The 23,166-nt window shown below is 40.7% G+C and overlaps 1 protein-coding gene across 4 annotated transcripts in view; it reads left to right on the top strand.

Annotated features, from left to right (window-relative positions):
• ZNF410 (zinc finger protein 410) overlaps nt 1-22,677 on the top strand; it is a 30,028-nt gene extending 7,351 nt beyond the window's left edge. For 3 of the 4 annotated variants that reach the window (XM_024195957.3, XM_024195956.2, XM_024195959.2), the window contains exons 2-12: nt 483-670; nt 3,835-3,970; nt 4,171-4,389; nt 4,679-4,870; nt 5,992-6,151; nt 7,432-7,613; nt 10,793-10,882; nt 18,576-18,701; nt 19,373-19,510; nt 20,191-20,326; nt 21,872-22,677. In XM_024195957.3, the coding sequence (XP_024051725.2) occupies nt 638-670; nt 3,835-3,970; nt 4,171-4,389; nt 4,679-4,870; nt 5,992-6,151; nt 7,432-7,613; nt 10,793-10,882; nt 18,576-18,701; nt 19,373-19,510; nt 20,191-20,318 (1,404 nt within the window). In that variant the 5' untranslated portion in view covers nt 483-637 and the 3' untranslated portion in view covers nt 20,319-20,326; nt 21,872-22,677. The remainder of the gene's footprint in view (nt 1-482; nt 671-3,834; nt 3,971-4,170; nt 4,390-4,678; nt 4,871-5,991; nt 6,152-7,431; nt 7,614-10,792; nt 10,883-18,575; nt 18,702-19,372; nt 19,511-20,190; nt 20,327-21,871) is intronic. The other variant, XM_024195960.2, reaches the window with a different exon arrangement.
• Nucleotides 22,678-23,166: the final 489 nt, after the last annotated feature.

The raw sequence follows: 23,166 nt of genomic DNA on the forward strand, positions 1-23,166 counted from the left end.
ATCGAAACATCTGTGAACATCAGGGATTTTTTGACAATCAGAAAACAGATGACTTTTTGGGAACAGGTGGGCAGAGTTTCTTGATTATGGATCCTTGGCTATGGAATTTCATTCCACCAACAATCTGAATAAGCCCAGATGTTCTCAACAGCCCCTGAAGAATGGCCCGGGAATGCTTCTCTGTATATAAGCAACAGAAAGTACTGCTTTTTTAATTCTGTGTAGTCTTAGATTAGATAATAAAAGGGAGGCATAGAGACTAGTTTTTTAAAATTGAACTAGGCTTTAGTCTGTTTTGTTAGCATTCCGATACCATTGTGATAGTACTATAAACACCAAGATGGGTAAAAGACAGAACTGCGAGAGACCGTCCATATTGACAGGGATTTTGTACTCCTTAACAATACCTATACATTTTTTTACTTTGATTCATGAGTGATAAGTCTCAGCTGTTTACACTTCCATTCTCTTATTTGTTTTAGGTTAAATTGAATATCTGCCTAGCACCGCTTCTTGCAGGAAGACTGCACTGCTTTAAGTCTAGGAGACTATGAGAATAATCAGAGGGGACTGTTCACTCTGAATTCTAAACTTGTGCCTTGCCCAGAACAGCTGCGGGAATCGGAAACTTGAATCAATGTTATCGGATGAGTTAGAATCCAAACCAGAGGTAAGCAGGTCAGAACTGGGTTAGTTCCTGACTTGGTTTCTGTTTCATGGTCCAACTCTTAAGTTCAGCAGAAGATGTAGTTTGCCATTTAGACAGTAATTCCTCAAAACTACCTAAACATAGCAGATAATGATAGCACCCCATATATTTAAGATTGCAGAATATTTTCTCTTGTAATCAGACATTATTTTCAGTGGTTTATAATATTGTACAATATTGACTTTTTGGAGATATATACATTTTAGTTTGAGCAAAGTCTCATCAGCCATTTCTGAATAAAATAATGGTGGGTGAGAAAATATATCTCCTCCCCCCCCCCTTTTTTTTTTTTTTTTTTTTAAATCTTTGTACCAACTTCTTTCCCTCCTACCAGAGTGACACTACTAGATTCTGGGGGTTTGGGTTATTCCTAAAGTTCCCAAATCTTTGTTCACAGACAGCTGGCTGTTCACATGGTGCTTGTGGTTCCCCTTTCATTCCAGCTGCAAAATTGCATTAAAAGAAACTAAAAAGGCATTACATATCTTCTTAATGTGACTTTTCCATGCGATCAATCGCTGTCATTGTCACAGGAATATTATGTGATTGTGAATGGGAAGGGAGGTGTCCCTGACACTATTTCTCTATTAAGATGTGACAACTTTACGAAAATGTTTGCCTAGCCTTGGATTTTTTTTTGGTGGAGGTGGAAGGGGGTCAATTTAGTAATGTGTGGGAGAAAGAATTTAAATAAAAAAGCCATTGTGTTGTTTAAGATCATCTCTTTGAGAATGTTTGTAATAAGAGAGATTTGTTGTTATTACCCTTTGCCTGCTGCTTTTATCCTATTGGTTTTGCATACCGGTTTGATATCATTATGCTGGGGAAAACAAAGAGACTCCCTGTTCTAGGAGAGACTTTCTGCTGTTGCTTTTGGTCACGTTTAATGGCCTAACGTTAGTACATGTGGACGAATGGTTTGAGCCAAAGCCACCTTGTAGGGGGAGGAAATCTTTTTTTTAGTATCTCTATATAAGAAGCCAGGCCACATTTCATTATGTTAATATATATTTCATAGCAAGGCAGTTTGCAATAGGGACTATGGATATAATTTAATATTTCATATTTAATCTTTAAACAACCACTCCAATAACTCTGAATGACTAAGCTATCTAGCAATGCAAGTCTGTTAACCACACCCTGTTGTTGCATCTTGTCTTAATCTAAAAAGTAAGATCTCAGGAGAGGGAATATTTTAATATGTGTTTATAGAGCACTTGGCAAAATGGTCCCCAATTTTGATTGAGGCTTCTGGATGTTACTTGTATTATTACTAATAAGAATTGGTGATCTATTAAATTGGGTTATGGATTCTGGCTCAGTTCATCTTGCATATAGCCATCTGAGTGCCACACCAACTTAAATTATCTTCATAATATCGTAGGGAGGTAGGGGAACTGAGCACAGATAAATTAGGGCCTGAAATTTCAAGGGTCCACTAATTTTCGGTATAATATAATGCTCAACTTAAGATGCCTAGGACCTAATTTTTCAGAGGTTTAAAACACTGGCAGCTCCCATTGACTTCATTTGGATTTGTGAGTGCCCATCACTTCTGAAAGTCAAGCCCAGAGTGTGTAATTTTGGGTACACAGGAAATGAGGCACCCACAATAGTGACTACAGTCACAGTTTCAGGGTAACTGCACCTGTATTTTCCCCTGCCCCCACTCCAGGAACGGCCAGAATGGTCTTCATCCATCGCCTGTCTCTGGATAGGGATCCATGTCCCATTCCCTCTGACCAAGGGTTTTAAGGCTACACAGCTCTCTGTCTTACACTGTGATATCCCCAACAAGCCAGTCTGCCTAAAGGCCAGAACCTTGCTTTGCTTTCTCTCTGAGGGCTATGAATATATGTATTGCCAGCAGTTACAAGTTACCACACAGCTCTTTCTAAGCAAGCAATTTTATTCTTAAGATAAAAGCATTATAAAGAAAATGTAATAAAAACAATAAGTAGATTTAAACACACTAACCTTATCAGGAGTCGTCCATCAGTCTCCTGGGGCTCAAATAGGCCAAAGACATTCCAACCCTTCCGCATGGGTTGGGGCCCCATTGGACAGAAGGTCCTGTCCATTTGCTGGATCCGAAAGAATTCCACAAGTCAGTTCAAGCTCATTCTTTTATATCAAAACCTTTTTCTTTGCTTCATAATGTCTGGAAAACCCACCCTGAACCAGTATATGCAAACCGCCTAGAGCAAGGGTGGACAAACTACGGCCCACGGGCCGGATCCAGCCCCTCAGGGCTTTGGATCCGGCCCGCGGGATTGCCCGCCGTGGGATCCATGCCGCTCTCAGAAGCGGCCAGCACCACTTCCCTGCAGCCCCCAGGCAGGGGGCAGAGGGCTCTGTGTGTTTCCCTTGCCTCCAGACACTGCTGCCCGTAGCTCCCATTGGCCGGGAACGGGGAACCATGGCCAATGGGAGCTTCTGGGGAGGTACCTGGAGGCGCGGCGAGGGCAGCGCATGCGGAGCCCTCCGTCCCCCAGGGGCCGCGGCACTTCCTGGAGCGGCACTGACTTCATGATTAGTTTCTTGTCAAATTTTTGGTTCCTGCTCCAAACGCTTGACACACTAGGGTTATCCAATAATATTTTTTTATATTGACAGCGCTCCCTACTGTTTTACTTCCTACATTCTTGAAAAGGGCTGATCTATTTTCAATTTAAAAAAAAAATTGTTGTTAAATCAACTTGAGCCAGAGATTAAACATGAAAAATTTTGGATTGAAAGGTTAGAGCTTGACAGTGATAAGAGACAGAAAATGAGGGTTATAATGGCAAGTAATGTGCACCCTTAATAATAGACATCACTACTACCTATAGTGAGCTAGGCTATCTTATTGAATTTCTAAAGAAAAATCAAGATTATCAATCTCATGAAATAATTGGGGATGTCATCCATAAATGGTAATATTTTCAATTATGGGCTCAGTCCAGCTCCCATTGAAGTAAGTGGGAAGACTTTCATTGACTTCAAGGAATGTTGGATTTGGTTCTGTGTGTATTACAAGGTAGAGGAAGCCTAACTCAATGTCTTTTGTTATCTCATTGGAACCTTGTGCTATAAACTGGTTTGCTCACTGCTGAATCCTATTTTCAAGATCCTCTCTTTTTCAGCTGCTGGTTCAGTTTGTTCAGAACACATCTATTCCACTGGGGCGGGGGCTGGTGGAATCAGAACCTAAAGGCATCACCTGTCTCTCCCTCCTTCCTGTTACTGAGACCTCAGAATGCAACAGACTGATGTTGCCAGGTAAAATCTATGGTACAGGTTTGTGTGGGAGTGCTATTTATATAGCTGTCTCTATTGTGCCACTACAGCATGTTCTCCGTACTTCTTGCTGAAAAGGGATCCTGGTGGTGGAGGGATAGGTTCAGAAGAGTTATTAGGACTTTTTCATTAGTGGTGGAGCTTTGCTACTTAGAGGCCTGTTATCTCATTCTCTTCACTAGATGATTCTCCAAGTCACACTAACTCCTCCAAAGATGTTCCTTCATCTGCTGTCTTGAGAAGCCTTCAGGTAAATGTAGGCCCTGACGGCGAGGAGACAAGGGCACAAACTGTACAGAAACCACCTGAGCTCCTGTCAAGTCCAGAACCTTCCACCTTATTGCAAGACCTCCAGCCCAGTGACAGCACTTCCTTTATTCTCCTCAACCTAACAAGAGCAGGTAATTCCCCTTCCTGTTGTCATCTGGCTGGATCTGTTTCAGACAGTAGAATGCAGAAGATACATTTGTATCTTTGTCCCAGCTGCTTATGATGGGGAAATATGAAATTTTCTGGGTGTTAGTGGATATTTTTCAGGAGCATGTAACAATCAGCAGCTTCCTACAATACAGAGGTCTGTGGAGACTTAGTGCAGATATTATGTCTGTACCATGGATATTAGACTCTGAGAAGCAAGAGAGTCCCCTCTCATTTACTATCTTTGTCTCATGGAGCTGCCATCTTTTCCAGGCCTGAGCTGTCCAGCAGAGCACCTTGTGTTCGTTCAGGATGAAGCAGAGGATTCTGGGAATGACTTTCTCTCCCATGACAGCACAGACAGCAGTACCCCATGGTTTCTACGAGTGCAGGAATTGGCCCATGACAGTTTGATTGCTGCCACTCGAGCACAGCTCGCAAAGAATGCCAAAGCAAGCAATAATGGTAGGCGATGTGCTGTTACTATCTTAAAGATTTAACCTTCTGTGAAAGGCAACTGGCTGTAGCTTTAGTTGTTTATCCTATATGATTGCAGGATAGTTTCTAAATAGACAAAATCATTATAGAGGCATTGTTAGCATCTCTATAGTTAAGGCTATATTGAGGTTTTCTGTTAAAGCAAGGTTTCAGTATCTCTTAGGGCTGAAAACAGATTTGCAGATTTAATTTTCTAAGAAAATATGTTCAGTAGTTTGAGTTCAAAGGAGTTCTTCAACTGTAATACCTCCCCCGAAGGTATCTCCCCAAAATCTTCTGTGCTGAAGACTGATGCAAGACAATCATTTAATTTCTTTGCAATGTCCTTACCTCCTTAATTGCTTCCTTCGTTCCCTGGTAATCCAGTTGACGCACCAATTCTCTTGCAGGCTTCCTGCTTCTGATCTGCTTAAAGAATCTTTTGTTGTTTCTTTTTGTCTACAGCTGTTTGCTCTTCAAATTACCTTTTAATCCTCATAATGTCCATTTTTCATATTGCCAGCTTTATTTTATGTGCCTTTCTAGTGGCTTACCTAGGTTTGATATTCAGTTTTCTGAGGGATACCTGTTTGAACTATTAATTATATTGTGATCACTTAATGGCTCAACTACAATTATATCTTGAAATAATTAAGTCAATTAAGTCCTCTTCTGTGCTCTAGAATCAGCTGTTCCAAGAAGTCATCATTTAAGGTGTTGAGAAATTGCTTATCCTGACTGAATCCAGAGGTGACATTTGACTATTTAATATTTGGATAGTTGAAGTAACCTAATATTACTATTTAGTTGATATTTATGGCCTCTGATCTCTCAGCATTACACACTCCCTATCATTATTCTGATCTGGAGGCAGCTGATATGATATGGTACCTTGCTGGGAATAGTTTATAGACTTGGAAGGTAGGTAGATATGTATATGGTCCCTGCAATGGGCTGGGTAGCAATATCTAGTTTGTAGGACTAGGTAAATACATGATAACCAGGAACACACTGGTTTATAGGCCTAGATTATACTAGGGGTTATCCTGTTTCTTTCCTCCAGTAATCCATCTCCTCTGACTTTGACAGTGTTTTCTGTTCTGTTCTAGGTGAAAGTGTTCATCTTTGCTCAGGAGATGGGCAGCCAAAAGATTCCAGCCCCATCCCTCACCTGTCCCGCGTAGAGAAGAAGCTGAAGTGCACAGTTGAGGGCTGTGATCGGACATTTGTGTGGCCAGCCCACTTCAAATATCATTTAAAAACTCACAGGTGAGTAGAGCAGAGATCTCTGCTATTGTGACCCTGCAGAAATTCCTGGTCTTTATACAAAACATCATTATTAATTCCCATTGTGTAAAATCTTTCTTCAAAGCTGAAGGGCAACAGGAAACTCAAAATTGAGTAAAACCCAGATTTAGTTGCTGAATGGTCTCACTAACAAGGGTTATGGTCAGCACACCTCCTGCACACTCTCAGCCTGGCTGGGAGAGAATACAGTGCAGAAAAATTTTTATTTTGAAAATTCCCTTTGTCCTCCATGAAATCCACTGTGGCTTAGGGAAAGTTGACATCTTTACAAAAAAGCTCCTAGTTCATAGAAAACACTGTTATTAATGTAAACTTGAAAATAAAATAAAAAAGTGCTGCTGAATAGCTTGGAACTGGCCCAAGTATTTCTGGAAAAATATTGAATGTTGGTTTTTTTTGGTGGAAGGGAAGAAAGTGGGTTTAAATGCATATTGCAGCCCAATCTCAAAGTCAGGAAAACAGGATTGTTGGATTTTGAGCCTCCTCACCATGGCACTGTTTCTCTTATATTCACACCTATCCCAAGAAAGAAAAGACTCAGGCGTTCATATTAACTTAACAAAATAGAGAAATTGAAAGGAGTAGTAACTGTTTGCCTATCTCTAAATTTGGCTCTCCCCTCAGAAACTAGAACAGTGTGAATGTATGTGTTAGATTAATCTATATGCCACATAAATTGAAAAAAGTAAGCCAGATTTAGGCTCTTCCTGCTGGTCGTTAATAATATTTTAAAGTGGAGCTATCCTTTAATCTAAAATATCCTGTGTGATGGACAATGTTAACTCAGCTTCCCCATCTCATGTACATGTAGCACTCCTATCCCACTCCCAGCTATAGTAAGGGTGTTGCTACACTGGTATATAGGGGAATGTTATCACATCTGTGCATTATGTTGCCTTGCACAAGGTCATCTATCCCGAATAAAGCTGAGGTTGCAAAAAACCTGTGATATAAGCCAAAGAGGCTTGGATTTATTTTCTGTTTTCTTTTTCCAATAGATTTTACAACTTCTGACCATGTGATAGAAGAAGCTCCTTGATGAGTAATCTAGTTAAATACAGATTTAAGCCACTTACCTGGTTAGGTCACTTAATTTCCTTGTACCTCGATTCATTTCAGTTGAAAAGCGAGTAAAAGGTAGAAACCTTATTTAAAAAACAGATGTGGCAACAGAGTTGAATGTCCCTGAGAAAATATATTGTTTCGTAACCCGTTGCTGTAGTTCTTTCGTTGCCTCTCAGGAATGATCGTTCCTTCACCTGCCCAGCAGAAGGCTGTGGGAAAAGCTTCTATGTCCTGCAAAGGCTGAAGGTGCACATGCGAACTCACAATGGTGAGAAACCATTTGTCTGCACTGAGGTGGGCTGTGGGAAGCAGTTCACAACGGCTGGGAATCTGAAGAACCACCTGCGGATTCACACTGGTGCGTTTAAATCACAGATCTTCTTTATTCAGGAAACACTCCCCAAGAAATGGTCCAGGGAGACCAGTGTCCATATGCACCTTCACTGGTGTCCTCATCTTCCAATTTACAATTATTTATCAATGTGATTAACCAGCTGTTTACCTGTGCAGTACCCTACATAATTCCTCTCTCTTCTTGGAGTTTACACCCTTCAGATGCTGTATACTTTTATCATGTTCCTCTTTTAGTTGTCACTTAGCCAAACTATGTAAATTTCTGTTTTCCCTCCTAAATCAGTCCCAGGACCATTTTAAATTCTCAGAAGACTGTGGTTCCCAGGTGGATGATAACTGAAAATTGGCTTTTAAGGGTTTTTGGAGAAGTCATTCTAAATTCTTATGAGTGAAGAGGCAAAATAGGTTGAGATACTTGTCCAAAATGAGTCCTGACCTAGCTGCATGTCCTTGCTGCTGGGAATTTAGATATACAGTCCTAACTGGACTAGTGCCTGATTCAAGCGGTGGCATATATTTGCTTTGGTATAAATTAAATGAGACCTAAAAATAAAAGTTGATAGAATCTAGATTAATTTGAATTTAGCTCCCTCATTACCTGTGCTACTTGTAAAATAAAAGATAAATATGTTGAGAAATGTTTACAGAGGCAATGTTTAGAGAGAGGAGAGGATCAAAAACCATAGCTGAAAGGTCTAATAGGAAGAAGCAATGATAATGTTTAGTACAGCATTCTGATCATGTAAAGTGCTCCACAAATGCTAATGCTAACCAAGGTGTACTGCTACATGCTTGGCCCTCAGCATCCAACTGGACCTGAATTCTATGACAATTAAATTTAAAATAAAAAATGAAGGTTTCTAATAAATATAAAAATGAATAATTCAGTCGTACTGTAGCCTCTGTTTGTTGTAATATACATTACATTTATTTTTAAGTGGCCACACATTTTCAGTTCTTAATATGCTGCAGATTTTTACATTGACAATACAGAGCTGCATCATAGAAATTGGGGGACTAGCTGAAGATCTTGGCAGCTAGGTAGTGGGAATTTGGGGCTTTATATTCCTAGAAAGGTGCAGGGAGGCAGTGTGTAATTGAGATAATGTGCTTATCTGGATGTGTCTGCTAAAATGTTCAATAGTTTAATAGTCCCCGACATTGACATTTAAACTAAAATCTTTAGGTTTCAGTGTTAACAATAGACTGAAATGTATGGGGCAGTCTGTGTGTCTGAGAATATTGTTTGAGACTGGAGACTCAGGAAGACAACATTGCATCAGTTCTTATTCGGTTAATCTTTTAAAATTATTTTCACAACTACAAAGGCTGAAAACAACTTTATTAAAATGAAAGCTCAGATTTTGAGTAGTTCCACAAACACTTCTGCAGCACAGAACATACATGCTCCACTCTCATGTTTTATTTATATCGCACCAGCGTGCTATGTGCTTTGTAGATGTCTATGAAGACAAGATCCGTGCTTTGAAGAGTTTACTGTCTAACTAGAGAATATACAGTTGAAGGATGGGAGCTGGGATGTAATGGAAAGTGATATACCTGAATAGTGAAGTTTTGCATATGTAGTGATAGTGTGTTTGTGGTTGGCTTTGGATTCAGTTTTCTACTTCGTTAATCTTTCTCTGCAGGGAGGGCTAAGCTTTGTTGGCCCTGGTGTCACGTATACTGTGGCTTCAGAACCCAGCAGAAAGTAGCGTATCTAAACTAAAAAAGTCTCAGACCAGTTGTTCCCAAATATGAGTGGCTAGCAATAAGTGGCAAATATTTGCTTTGGTATAAATTAAATGAGACTTAAGGAAGTTGGGGGAACCATCCTCATGTACCAAACATGAAGACAGTTCCAAGTTGTGGTTGTGTTCAAACAAACCCACGATCTATTTCTATAGATGAAACTATATGCTGAGCCACTGATTGGGTGTCATCAGTAATAATTTTTCTTCCTAATATTTCTATCTTGAGCAAGATTGCAGAAGTTACATAAGTGGCTGATGAGAATCTTGTGCACGCTCTCACTACCACAGCACCGGTCAGAACATGTTACATGAATCCCTTTCGTTCAGATATATCAAATACCCCAATAGCTATTAAGCCAAGCAATAAATTGCATTGGAGAAGAGTTAGACAGAGGAAGTCACATTAAATACATGAGCACTCTTTTCACTGATTTACAAAATTACTGGATGAAGGATGTGTGATAGATATAATATACATGGATTTTTCTATATCATCTGACACAATGTCTCATTAGTCTTGTGTGGAGTATTTCAAATTGCCTTGGCAGTGACTGACGCATAGCATGAAATCTGACTGTAGGGCTGTGATTAAGGGGTAATAATAAGCAGCAGTGTACTGAGTTGTGAGCAGCTCTCTAATGGATGCTGCAGGCATCTATTTGCCCTAATTTTATTTAACATCCTCATTAGTGACCTTGAAGAGGGTTAAGAACAGGTTAATGAAATTCATAGATGATTATAAATTGGAAGATGAGAACACCAATGAGGTTGGAGAAATACAAAGGGATCTATAAAGATTAGACGTATGAAAAGGAAATAGCAATGAGATTCAGCCTAGGAATATGAAAACAAATACATCTGGGGATTAATAAGCCCAAACACAGATATTCTGTGGGAGGCAGAAAACTAGGAAGCAGTAATAGCTGAAAGAGATCTAAGAGATGATAGTAATCAGAAAATTCAGCTATGGATTTGAAATACTGTGTGGCAACAAATCAAGCCCATGTGATTTTAGAGCTGCAGAGAGATAAGCATGACATCTCAGAGCAGCCAGGGTTGTAGTCAGTGTCTACGTAGTTCTTATGGAACCACACCTGAAATATTGTGTTACTTTCTGGGCACCTAAATACTGGAAAGATGTTTTTAGAAACAGATGGACAAGCTGAGCCCTGATTGGCTTCTTTTTGTGAGTCATAGGCTGGAAATGCTATGGAAGAGTCACATTCAGCCTAGAGGAGGAGGAGTTGCAGCATAGAAGAGGTTGCATGAAATAAATTCATAAGGAGTCTGCCTTCTTGGTGAACTTTGGTAGCTGTAATGTAAGGCCAAGGGGGAGGAATGAATGTAAATCAGGGATGTTACAAGAAGTTGGAAGATAAAATGAAGTAAAGGTCTTAATGCCTAAGAACCTGTGTTTCATCCAATACAGGGGAAAAGCCCTTCCTGTGTGAGGCACAAGGATGTGGTCGTTCCTTTGCTGAATACTCCAGCCTTCGGAAACACCTGGTTGTCCACTCAGGTAGGGTAGACGAGGCCTATATGCTACGTGTCTGTGTTGCAGTATTTTCAGTAGAAAATCCCCTATTTTCTGTGGAACTCTTCTTCATGGTTTTTTTTTTTTTTTTTTTTAAGTACTCCCTTCATGGACAGCATGTCCTCTACCTGGTACCTGTTCTGTCCTGGATCTTGTGATCTCCACCGTCTGCCAGTCTCTGTCTTTATAGGATCATAGAACCGTAGGCCTGGAAGGGACTTTGAGAGGTCATATAGTTCAGTCCTGTGTACTAAGGCAGGACCTAGTATACTTAGACTATCCCTGATAGGTGTTTGTCTAACCTGTTTTTAAAAATCTCCAATGACAGGGATTCCACAACCTTCCTTAGAAACCTATTCCAGTGCTTAACTACCCTTATGATTAGAAAGTATTTCTAATATCTAAGTTAAATCTCCCTTGCAGCAGATTAAGCTGATTACTTCTTGCCCTTTAAGTGGACATGGAGAACAGTTGATCGCAGTCTTCTTTATAACGGTCCTGAATGTATTTGAAGACTATCAGGTCGTCTGTTTTCTTTTCTCTAGATTAAACCTATCCATTTTGTTTTTTAACCTCTCATAAGTCAGGTTTTCTAAACCTTTTATCTCTTCATTTCTCTCCTCTGGACTCTCTCCTGTTTGTCCACATCTTTCTTAGAGTGTGGTGTCTAAAACTGGACATAGTACTCTAGCTGAGGCCTCATCAGTAGGACAATAGCCTCCCATATCTCACATATGACATTCCTGTTAATATACCCCAGAATATTAGCCTCTTTTGCAGCTGCATAACATTGTTGGCTCTTATGGAATTTGTGATCCACTATAACCCCCAGATCCTTTTCACCAGTACTATCACCTAGCCAATTATTCCCCATTTTGTAGTTGTGCATTTGATTTTTTCCTTCCTAGTATTTTGTCTTTATTGAATGTTATCTTGTTGATTTCAGACATAAGAACATAAAAATGGCCATACTGGGTCAGACCAATGATCCATCTAACCCAGTATCCCGTCTTCTGACAGTGGCCAGTGCCTCTGTCCAGTTCTCCAGTTTATCAGGGTTGTTTTGAATTTTAATCCCCTCCTCCAAAGTGCTTGCAACTGCTCCCAGCTTGGTGTCATCTGCAGATTTTATAAGCATACTCTGCACTCCATTATGCAAGTCATTAATGAAAATATTGAATAGTACTGGACCCAGGACAGACCCCGGTAGGCCCCCACTAAATACGTCCTCCCAGTAAGACAGTGAACCATTGATAATTCCTCTTTGAGTACAGTGTTTCAACCAGTTTGCACCTTCCTTATACTAATTTCATCTGGACCACATTTCCCTAGTATGCTTATGAGAGTGTCATGTGGGACAGCGTCAAAAGCCTTACTAAAATCAAGATTACTCCTGGGGGAATTCTGCACCACTGCAAAATGCAGAATTTTGCAGAAATTAACGTTGTGCTTGCAGAATTTCCTTTCTCCCACAGAAATGGGCTGCAGTGTTGCTAGCTGCCATGAGGGGCAGCTGGACCTGGCAGAGCCCAACTTGCACATAGAAGACACAGCCCGGGGGAGGAGAGGGAGTTAGAGGGTTCCTAGCAGCTGCAGTTCCTAGCATGCCCTGAGGGAAGGAGAGGGTAGCACACAGGAAACTCCACACAAGCCTGGGACTGAGCAATAGGCTGTTTCTCTCTCTCTCTCTCTCTCTCTCTCTCTCTCTCTCTCTCTCTCTCTCTCTCTCTCTCTCTCTCGCTGGATCCCTGGGCTCTGGGGAGGGGGGCAGGTGTCTGGGCTGGGGGGTCAGGGCTTGGGGTGTATGGGCGGGGGGGGGAGGGGAAAGCCTGCAGATGGGCTCTGGGAGGGGAAGGGGTTCTGGGTATCTGGCCCCCCACCTGGGCTCTGGGCTGGGAAGGGGGCAGAGAAACAGGAACTCAGTTGTCATAGGGGTTTCTTTAACTCTCCACTCCTGGGGAAATTTTTGTGTTTGCCTGTATTGTTACAGACATACTTGCTGACAGGTATTTTGAAATAAATTACCAAAATAATTGAAACCGGTATGATTATGTAGTGTTGTTTTGACAAATTTTGCAGAATTTTAAAATATTGTGTACAGAATTTTTAATTATTTGCTGTAGAATTTTTAATTTTTTGGCGCAGAATGACTCCAGGAGTAAAAAGATTGACTAGTTCTGCTTCCTCTCAAAGGAAATTATATTGGTTTGGCACGATTTGTTCCTGATAAACCCACATTGGCTGCTACTTATCACCCTATTATTCTCTAGGTGTTTGCAAACTGATTGTTTAATAATTTGTTTCAGTATCTTTCCAGGTAGTGAAGTTAGACTGAGTGGTCTATAATTCTCTGGGTCCTCGTTGTTCCCCGTTTTAAAGATAGGTACTATAAGTTTGCCCTTCTCCAGTCCTCTGGGACCTCATCTGTCCTCCATGAGTTCTTGAAGATAATCACTAATGGTTCTGAGATTGCTTTAGCTAGTTCCTTAAGTACCCTAGGGTGAATTTCATCTGGCCCTGCCAACTTGCATACATCTAACTTTTTATATAAATATTCTTTAACCTGTTCTTACCTTATTCTTATAATTTGTGTTCTTTCCATCTTGTTGTTGTTGTTTGTTGTTAATTGTGTTAAGCATCTGGTCACAATTAACCTTTTTTGATAACACTGAAGCAAAATAGGCATTAAACACTTCAGCCTTCTTGGTGTCATCCGTTATTTGTTCTCCTTCCCCACTAAGTAGTGGACCTACACTTTCCTTCATCTTTCTCTCTTGCTCCTAATGTATTCATAAAACCTCTTTTTATTGTCTTTTATGTCCCTTGCTAGGTGTAACTCAGTCTTTTCTGATTTTGTCCCTACATGCTTGTGCTATTCTGATACTCAGTGTGACGCTGACAGCCCAGCAGATCAGAGCCATAGGCCAATTCACTTCTGTGTGAATATCAAAGAAATATTAAGTAGTCTAGTATACATAGACCAATTCACTTGTGTTAACAGATATTGTTTTAATGTATCTATATTCTGTTGATTGCTATCATATTACATTATGTATATTCCTGTACTTAATTAACCCTAGATCAAAAGGTGTATTAAGATGAGAATTTACTTGATGCGTAAACTTCATGAAAACTAACGAAGGACTAATGTGTGCTATTACATTACAATTTACATAGTATATATCCTGGTAATTACGTTTACCCATCAAACACAATTGGAACCTTTTTCAGGGTAGCAGCCGTGTTAGTCTGTATCCGTAAAAAGAACAGGAGTACTTGTGGCACCTTAGACACTAACAAATTTATTAGAGCATAAGCTTTCGTGGGCTACAACCCACTTCTTCGGATGCCTTGGAACCTTGGAAATGTAAATGAAGAAGGCTGCTAACTTTAAAACATGGGTCATTCTGTTGAACAATGGAAATCTGCAGGCTCAGTATGCATTTAGTCAACAAAGGAGAAGCCCATGCTGTGAATGAAAGCACTTCCCAGATTGCTTTTCATGGAAAGGAGCTATGAGAATGGATCCAGGGAATGATCCTGTATCTCTGAACTATTTGGACACTCACAGGGAAGTGTTCCAGATGCAAGACAGAGATCCCCAAAGTTATTTTGGGTAACCCTGAGAGACTTATAGAAAACTAGCAGATTACCCCATCTCTGCTGTCATTTTGGACTTACAAACTTATTTACCTGGTAATGTATTTTACCTGCTTCTAACCTTTCAATAACTCATTTCTTTTTTTTAGCTAATAAATCTTTAGTTAGTTTACTAGAGAAATTGGCTGCCAGCGTTTTCTTTGGTTGGAGATTGAGAGTACCCATTGACCTAGGGTAAGTGACTGACCCTTTGGGGTTGGGAGTTGTCACTGTGCCTCAGCGGGTCACAACTGAGAATACCAAATTCAGGACAAACTGCTGAGAAATAGGGCAGACACACCCCAAAACTGGTGGTTATTCTTCCATAAGATATACCAGACCGGCAACAGAAGTAAACTTCTGTTTCACCACACTGGCTAACAAGAAGTCAGAAAAGCAGTCTCCTTAGGTATTCCAGTCCTTGTATCACCACCAAAGACATTAGACTTAATGATGAGTGGTTATTTAAAACCAGTTTCATCAACCAAAAGGTTCTTCTGATCCCAAAGGACCAGTCACATACCCAGGTGAATATATACAGTAATTCAGGTCTTACCTAATAATCACGCTGTTGCCAATCTTTAGTGTCTAAAGATTTATTTATAAAAAGAAAGAATGGTGAGAGTTAAAATTGGTTAAAGGAATCAAACACATACAAAAATTGCAAGGTTCTTGGATCAAACTTGTAGCAATGATGGAATAAACTGCTGGCTTGTTAACTCTCTGGTTGCTTCCAAATCATTGAAAGGTCCTCTAGTCCTTTTTATTAGAATGCTCCCATTAGTATAAGTTCATAGTCCAGAGGTTTGAGCAGGAAAGAGGCAAAATGGAGGTGCTTCCAGGGCTTTTTATAGCTTCTGCCATGTGGAGGGAAACCCATTGTTTCAAACAAAGCCCTCCACACAGCTTGTGGAAAAATACAAGTAACAAAAGATGGAGTTTGGAGTCACATGAGCAAGTCACGTGTCCATGCATGCTTTGCTGAGTCATAGCAGAGGCCTTTACCCATGTCAGGTGTGGATAGGTTTCTTCCATGGTTCATTGTGTTCGTTGATGAGCCATCAACTTGAATACTCCATTCACAATGTGCTGGCCAGACTGGATGCAAATTACCCTGTGGGTGCTACCACAGGAGCAGACACATTTGAAGTACAGGTACATAGTCAATATTCATAACTTCAGCTACAGAAATGATACATGTATACAAATAAAATTCCCCTTTATTTGGCATTGGTGAGGCCTCATCTAGAGTACTGTGTCCAGTTTTGGGCCCCACACTACAAGAAGGATGTGGAAAAATTGGAAAGAGTCCAGCAGAGGGCAACAAAAATGATTAGAGGGCTGGAGCATATGACTTATGAGGAGAGGCTGAGGGAACTGGGATTATTTAGACTGCAGAAGAGAAGAATGAGGGGGGATTTGATAGCTGCTTTCAACTACCTGAAAGGGGGTTCCAAAGAGGATGGATCTAGACTGTTCTCAGTGGTACCAGATGACAGAACAAGGAGTAATGGTCTCAAGTTGCAGTGGGGGAGATTTAGGTTGGATATTAGGAAAAACTTTTTCACTAGGAGGGTGGTAAAGCACTGGACTGGGTTACCTAGGGAGGTGGTGGAATCTCCTTCCTTAGAGGTTTTTAAGGTCAGACTTGACAAAGGCCTGGCTGGGATGATTTAGTTGGGGATTGGTCCTGCTTTGAGCAGGGGTTGAACTAGATGACTTCCTGAGGTCTCTTCCAACCCTAATATTCTATGAAATAGTGTAATAATATTCAGCAAATCAGAACTTTTCCAAAGACATCTTACATGACATACTTTGTACAAGATTTGTTGCAATTATATAACAGGGGTAGGAACAATGATCTATGTGGTCATATTTTAATCATATAACATCACAGGAGTAACCTAATGTGATGTGATATTTGGCGTAACGACAAGTATCTCAAAGTCCAATTGTCTGGATGGTAATATAGGCTGGAGCGCCTAAGGGGGCTATCCGTGACTCCATGGTAAGGCTAATATAGAGAGCCAGGAGTTCACATTTGTTACTGGCTTAGTGAAATCTAATTATAGAACATACCACCACTTTGGGGTGTCTGCCTTGTTTTCTGACAGTCTGATCTGAGAGTGGCACTCACAGTTGTGAGCCATTCCAGACAGCGTGACACTCATCTTTAGCAATTTGTTCCTTTTTGATTTTCAGGCCATTAAAGAGCTTCTGATGTAGCCATGTTTCCATATTATAATTCTTCACACCAGGATAGTCTGCTGTTGTGCCTTGAATATAGTCTCTTTGATAAACTGCCAGCTCTCTTGAACTTGTTTTTCTCTTACATTTTCTTCCTATGGAACTTGCCTACCAGTTCTCTGAGTTTGTTAAAGCTTCCTTTTTGAAGTTCATTCTCCTTATTCAGGTGCTCTCACTCCTTTCTTTCCTTAGAATCATTACATCTATCATTTTGTGATTACTTCCCCCAAATTGCCTTCAGATTTGCAACTAATTCCTTCCTGTTAGAATCAAGTCTAAAATGACTGTCCCTCTTGTTACTTCCTCCCCCTTTTGAAACAAAAAGTTGTTCCCAACATATTCCAAGAACTCACTGGACATTTTGTGTTTTGCTGTATTACTTTTCTGACAGATATCTGTTAAGGTTAAAATCCCCCATTATTACAGGTGTTATGTTAATATTACAGGCATTTCTGTTATTCTAGAATTGCCTCATTCATCTCTCCTTCCTAGTTTGATGTTCTGTAGCAGACCCCTGTCATAATGTCATCCTTTTTTTTTTTTTTTTTTTTTTTTTCTTCCCCATTTTATCTTTACCAAGAGATTTCAACTGGTCTGCCTCTCACCTCCTTCTGAACCTGAGAACAAGTGTATACATTCTTCATGTATAGTGCAACACTTCCTCCAGCCTGCCCTTCCTGATCAACCTATGTTTCTCTCTACCAATTTTCCAGTCATGATATTATCCCACCAAGTCTCTGTGATGCCAGTTAGGCCATGAGTACAGAAACTAGATTATGACTTATCTCCTGCATCTCCTTTCTAGCTTATTCCATTTCTAAATTCAAAGGTACAAATATTTCACTGATTTATATAAAATATGTTATTGAGCCAGAAGCTACTCCATACTTAAAGTTTTAAATAGCTTTCTACTATCAGACCGATTCTAACCTCTGCCCCCCATAATCAACATCACTCCATCTGAGTTCTCTCTCATGTGGTGGTTGGCCAGAGCAGGTTTGGAGGAGTGTGTGTGTTGATTTTTAATCTCATGGTAATCGGACAAAGTGGGAGACAGGAGTTTGAAATAGCAGAGGTATTTTCACTTTTGTAAAAATTTCTCCATTCTCTTTTGAACATCAAACATGGTCAGCAAACTCCAAATGTAGTTTGTTCTGGTGTCCTCAATGAGGCTCTGTGTGTGTGTGTGGGGGGGGGGGTGTGTTGTTTTTGGTTTGTTTGTTTTTGTAATTTTAATAGTTTCTTTGAACAACATCTCCACTGACTTTCCATCTGTGGGCCATGAACACCATTGTCCTGGTGAAAACTCTACACACTGGCCTTTAAGCAGCAAACCTACCTACTAAATAGAGGCTGGACACCAAACCCTGCCTCGTCTTTATGGTGTGGGCCAGAGACGGCAACATCTTTCAGACTGCACAAGACTCTGCCCCCATCCACTACCCCTCTTTTGGTCAGAGTACATTCTAGGTACAAACTAGAGATCAAATGTTTCCACATCTATCCTGAGTACATAGCCGGACACTGCAAATAACTTACACATCCTCACAAAACAGGGCTGAGAACCTGATAGTCCTCCTCAAGACTTGATTCTTTCAGCGCTTTGCAACAGTGATCTCTGAAGTGCTTCCCTTCTGATAGAATTACTTCTCTCTAGAAAACAGAAATGGATTTTAACCTGAATTTCAGTGCCAATGATGTTCTCCTTTTGACTCCTTGCTCCCATTTATTGATTGGGTCTTTACTCCCAAATTCAGAAGTATCAACTTGGTCTGTTTGGTTTTTTTTCCAGGAGTGAAGCCCCATCAGTGCCATATCTGTGGGAAGACATTTTCCCAGAGTGGTAGCCGGAATGTGCATATGAGAAAGCACCACTCCAGAATTGGAGCTGCTGGAAGTAGAGAGCGAGAGCAACCGGGTGAGAGAAAGGCATCCTCCCTGGGATGGGCGTGTGAGGAGGGTGCTCTGACACATGGGTGAGCAAGTGGGTATATAGGGGAGGAGGAGGAGGTGGTGAGAGAGTGTTCTTACAGGAAGTGATAGGAGAGGACAGGCCGGTGGGGGCAGGCAGGTTGTCCCTCCCTAAGGAGATTAGGGTAGGATGGAGAAGGAAATTCTTGTCTGGATGGGAGGAAGCCCTTCTTGGGAAAGGAGTAGGTAAGAAAGGTTGAGGGTAAAGGATAGAAGGGCATCTCTGTGTGACAGCCACGGGGCAGGTGGGCCCTTGCTTTGAAAAATCTTGAATCTGATCTCTTTTGAAGTGAAGTTTATGCCCTTCATACATACCTTTCCTCTGTTTTAGGGGGCAGAACCTATTCTTCCTATATAAGTAATTCACCTAACATATCCAGCTCTGCTTGTTTGTATTGCAGGTGTTCTAAGGGCTTAACATTTTAAAACTCTGGGAGTTCCCACCTGATGGTGTGTTGGAAGCACAGACCCAAGAGTGGGAATTCATAGATGTGGGGTATCTTTGGAAAATAGACATTTTCACTGGGTCTGTGTGAGACAGAGAAGTCCCTTCCTCTGAGGGTGGTGGGCAGCAAGGGCAGAGTCTAGATAGTTCACAGCACGTTGTTTTTGTAACAGAGTCGCTGCTGGGCAGCAGTTTGCTGGAGGAAGCAGCTGTGCATAGTAAGAATCTGATCTCCATGAACTCTCAGCCTCGTCTTGGCGTGGAGTCTCTGCACCTGCCAGATACTGAGTCTATTATTGGAGTAGAGGAGGGTGAGACCAGCTGCTCTTTTTTCCGCCCCCTTATATGTGGTGACTGAAGTAGGGTCATTCCTCCAGTCTCACTATGATGCAGAGGGATGATTGAGTGTTGCTTTTACTGTGCACGTAGTGGGATGAGTAGATGGAGAATGAATTCTAAAGCTGGAGATGGAAAAGAGATGAATTTTTTTTAGCCCATGTCCTGGGAAGGCATTGCAATACTGTTCCTGCAGCGCATTCTCCTAAAACCTAAGATGTTTTAAATGTTTCAAGCAACAGGCCTTCCATCCTTTACCTTGAGAGACTAAGCTAATACATCTCCTATTAGGGCTGACTGTTAATAGCCTAAATAAATGTACTACTTAATATAATTAAATTATACCCACTGTGTTCTCTTCATCTTCCTAATTTAGTCATTTTGTTGAAGGCCGCAATCAAGTTTGTTTGGTGTGTCAAGTTCTTTAAATGGTTCTGGTATCTTTTGGATGTTCAGACTTTTTCTGAGCTAAAATATTCCCTATCTGGATTAGCTCTAGTATAAGTGTGCATAGCATATGTATATATTGGCTCTTACGTGAAGAGCTCAGAGTGCTTTGATGCATTTAAATTAATAATCCCCAATTAAATGTCTATTTGCAAATTGCAATCTAAATGTGTGGTGCCACTGTATGTAAATGTGTTGTGATTCACAGAGGTTCTTGCTGAAGCAACACCAGGAGCCCTCCAGTCAGCACCTGATGTGGTTTTGCCACAGTCTCATCACCTGGTCACCATGTCAACAGGGAGACACTCCTATGGGGTGTCTGCTTTACTACAGTAAATCTACAGGTCAGTTGAGCAGGCCTTTATTCCTTCTTTAAAGTTAAAAAAAAAAAAAAAATCGAATGCTGCTGCTAAATTTCAGAATAAAAATGAAAAGTCTGTATTTTCACATTGCTGTTTCTAAGATATTTGTAGACCAAAAAAAAGACCCCTTTCTGGCCTTGGAACACAGCTTGTTTTGTTAGGATGATCAGAGATGGTTTTTAAGTTACTGATTTTGTTGTTTTTACTGTCAAGCATAAATTGAGTTCATGGTTACAATGCCAAGATGTGGGTAAATTCGTAGTACACTGTATAATATTTAAAACTCAGCTCTTTATTTTAGCAGTACCATTTTCTCCCTTCTCTCCCCTCCCCACCTCCCCCTTTGTAAGGAGTAGTTTAAACTAAAAGGAGAATCTATGTTTGGAAATCTCTTTAAATGGCATCAACTGTTCTTCTTACAACTGAATCAAAGTTCTTAAATTGTTTAAAAGTCCAATCCTGTTTGTCTTTAGGACAAGCCAAAACATACACAAAGGCAGAGAAAATAAAAATAGCAAAAGTGGGGGTGTCTGACTTGCAGTTCATTTGCTGGAAGATCACTAGCACAGTACAGGACCCAACTGCCAAGGTCCTGGGATTTCCAAAATGTTACCAAGACAGGCTGCCCAGGAATTGCATTTAGCTTCCCAACCAGATCTCGCCAAAATATTGCCACGTTAAGTCTATTCTGGTTGGTTAAACTGAACTCTTACTACATAGAAGGCAACAAGAGAAAGATATAAAATAGATGGGAGGAAACTTACATGCCAGAGATAGCTGGAACCTTAGCAGCTGCTCAGGACATAGCCATGGGGATAATGATGTCGTCTGGGTGGAATATCTTTCAAATTCAGTCAAATTATCTTACGTTATTAAGTGTTCCCCAGAACTGCCTAAAAGGAGTAGCAATCTTGTCCAATCAAAACAAGTTTTGATAGTTCACATAGAGACATTTCCATCCCTTTTAAGATTTTTTTTTTTTTTTTTTTTTTAATGGGAGGTTGCTGTAAAAACTCTGAAAACTGGCTGACAGACAGAGAGAGACTCTTATCAGCAATTTCATTCAGTTCAAGCAAGCTCACTTTGTGCCACTTTTTTTACTCCAATCTGGGCTTTCTTTCAGTTGCAATTTTACTTAATAGGTTTATAGATTAAGTTGGATCCTCCTGCCATTCTTTCTCCTCCCTCTCTTTCTTCCAGACACTTACAAATTTAATTCAGAGTGGGGTTCAACATAAGTTTCCAGATGGGTGCCCAGGAAAATGAGTTTTCTGAGAACTGGGAGGCGGATGCTGGTGACCTGGTCCTGGGAGCAGGGATGCCTCCTTTGGCTGAATGTTGTGGCAAGCTTTTTAGAACAGGTTGGGTGTTTGTGAGTAGCAGGACAGTTGTGGGTGATTTGGAAGAATGTAGTAAACAAGTTCTGTGTGCAGTATACAGAGGATGTATGGGTTCTATGTGCAGTATACAGATAATGTTCTGTATGCAGATAAATGTTAATCTGAACTGTGTGTGTTGACTTTACAGTTACAAAAGGAAGAAGAAACCAATGATCTAGTAAGAGAAGACACAGGATGTAAAGTTAAAGAACAGACTTCTGCGTGCAGATCTCTTAAAGGAGAGATGCAGGACCTGAATCCAGAGTACATGCTGTGCAGGCAGCTTACTTTTCATGACTTGCTGCAACAAAAACTAAACTGTCGTCCAGAATGGGAGATGAGATGTAGGACATGAGTTCCTGGTTACTGAAGCAGATTCCTGAAGCTAAATTCAGGAGCCACTAATCATGTTGGACTGACAAGTAGGACTTTCTAAACCTGCCATCGGGAGGGATGCAGCACTTCCACCACTGCAACATCAAACCACTTTCACCTGAAGCTGAAGTTTGTTCACAAGCTCCAGCACGTACAAGGCATTAGTATTGCTTAAGCAACTAATAGGGGCTTTTCTTAGAGGAGAATATTTAGGGTGTTGTGGATTCTAAACCAGAGCATTGCAGTCCCATTCTTCTTTCTGAGTTTTGAAGGTTTATTTCCAGGGTGACCCTAACTAGAATCTGAGGCTCTTCCTTGAGGAGCAGGAGCTTCTCCACCACTCTTCCTTGCTTTATGAAATATGTTCCCGAGTGTTCCACCTTGCCCCAGAGTCTGAGGCCAGACACAAGTTAGAGGATTACCTCAGAGCCAGCTCTGCTGCTTGCTTTGCCCCGTATTTCTTCATTTCTAAAATGCTTATTAGTATGTTTAGTTTTTTTATTTAAAAATCAGAGGTAGAAGATTTTACGTGTTTACTGTATTGTAAATAAACAGCCTGTTTCGCTCTTTGGCTTCTGATTTGGTTTGGCAGAAAGTGTTTTTATTTAAATTCTGTAAATGTAATACACCTCTACCCCCATATAATGCGACCCGATATAGGACTAATTCGGATATAACGCGGTAAAGCAGTGCTCCGGGGGGTCTGCACACTCCAGTGGATCAAAGCAAGTTCGATATAACGCGGTTTCACCTATAATGTGGTAAGATTTTTTTGGCTCCCGAGGACAGCGTTATATCGGGGTAGAGGTGTAATTTGTATACCTTTCTCCCAAAGTGTGGCATAGACAGTATTTGCAGGGGTCACTGTTGAAAACATGCTAGGTAGCAGCCGGGGTGAGCACAGAGGAAGTGGTGTTCTAATCATGTTCCATCAATCCAACTAACTGTGGATCTTTCTGCTGTAATGGTCTGTGGTGAAACAGTTAGCTGTGTGGACATTTAAATGATGGTTATTAGACTTCTGAGTTAGCACCCCATTGAGATAAAGGCAGCAGTTTCCATCTTTAG

Source organism: Terrapene carolina, unplaced genomic scaffold (assembly GCF_002925995.2).
Source record: "Terrapene carolina triunguis isolate 2854851 unplaced genomic scaffold, T_m_triunguis-2.0 Scaffold96, whole genome shotgun sequence".
In the NCBI taxonomy this organism is placed as follows: Eukaryota; Metazoa; Chordata; order Testudines; family Emydidae; genus Terrapene; species Terrapene triunguis.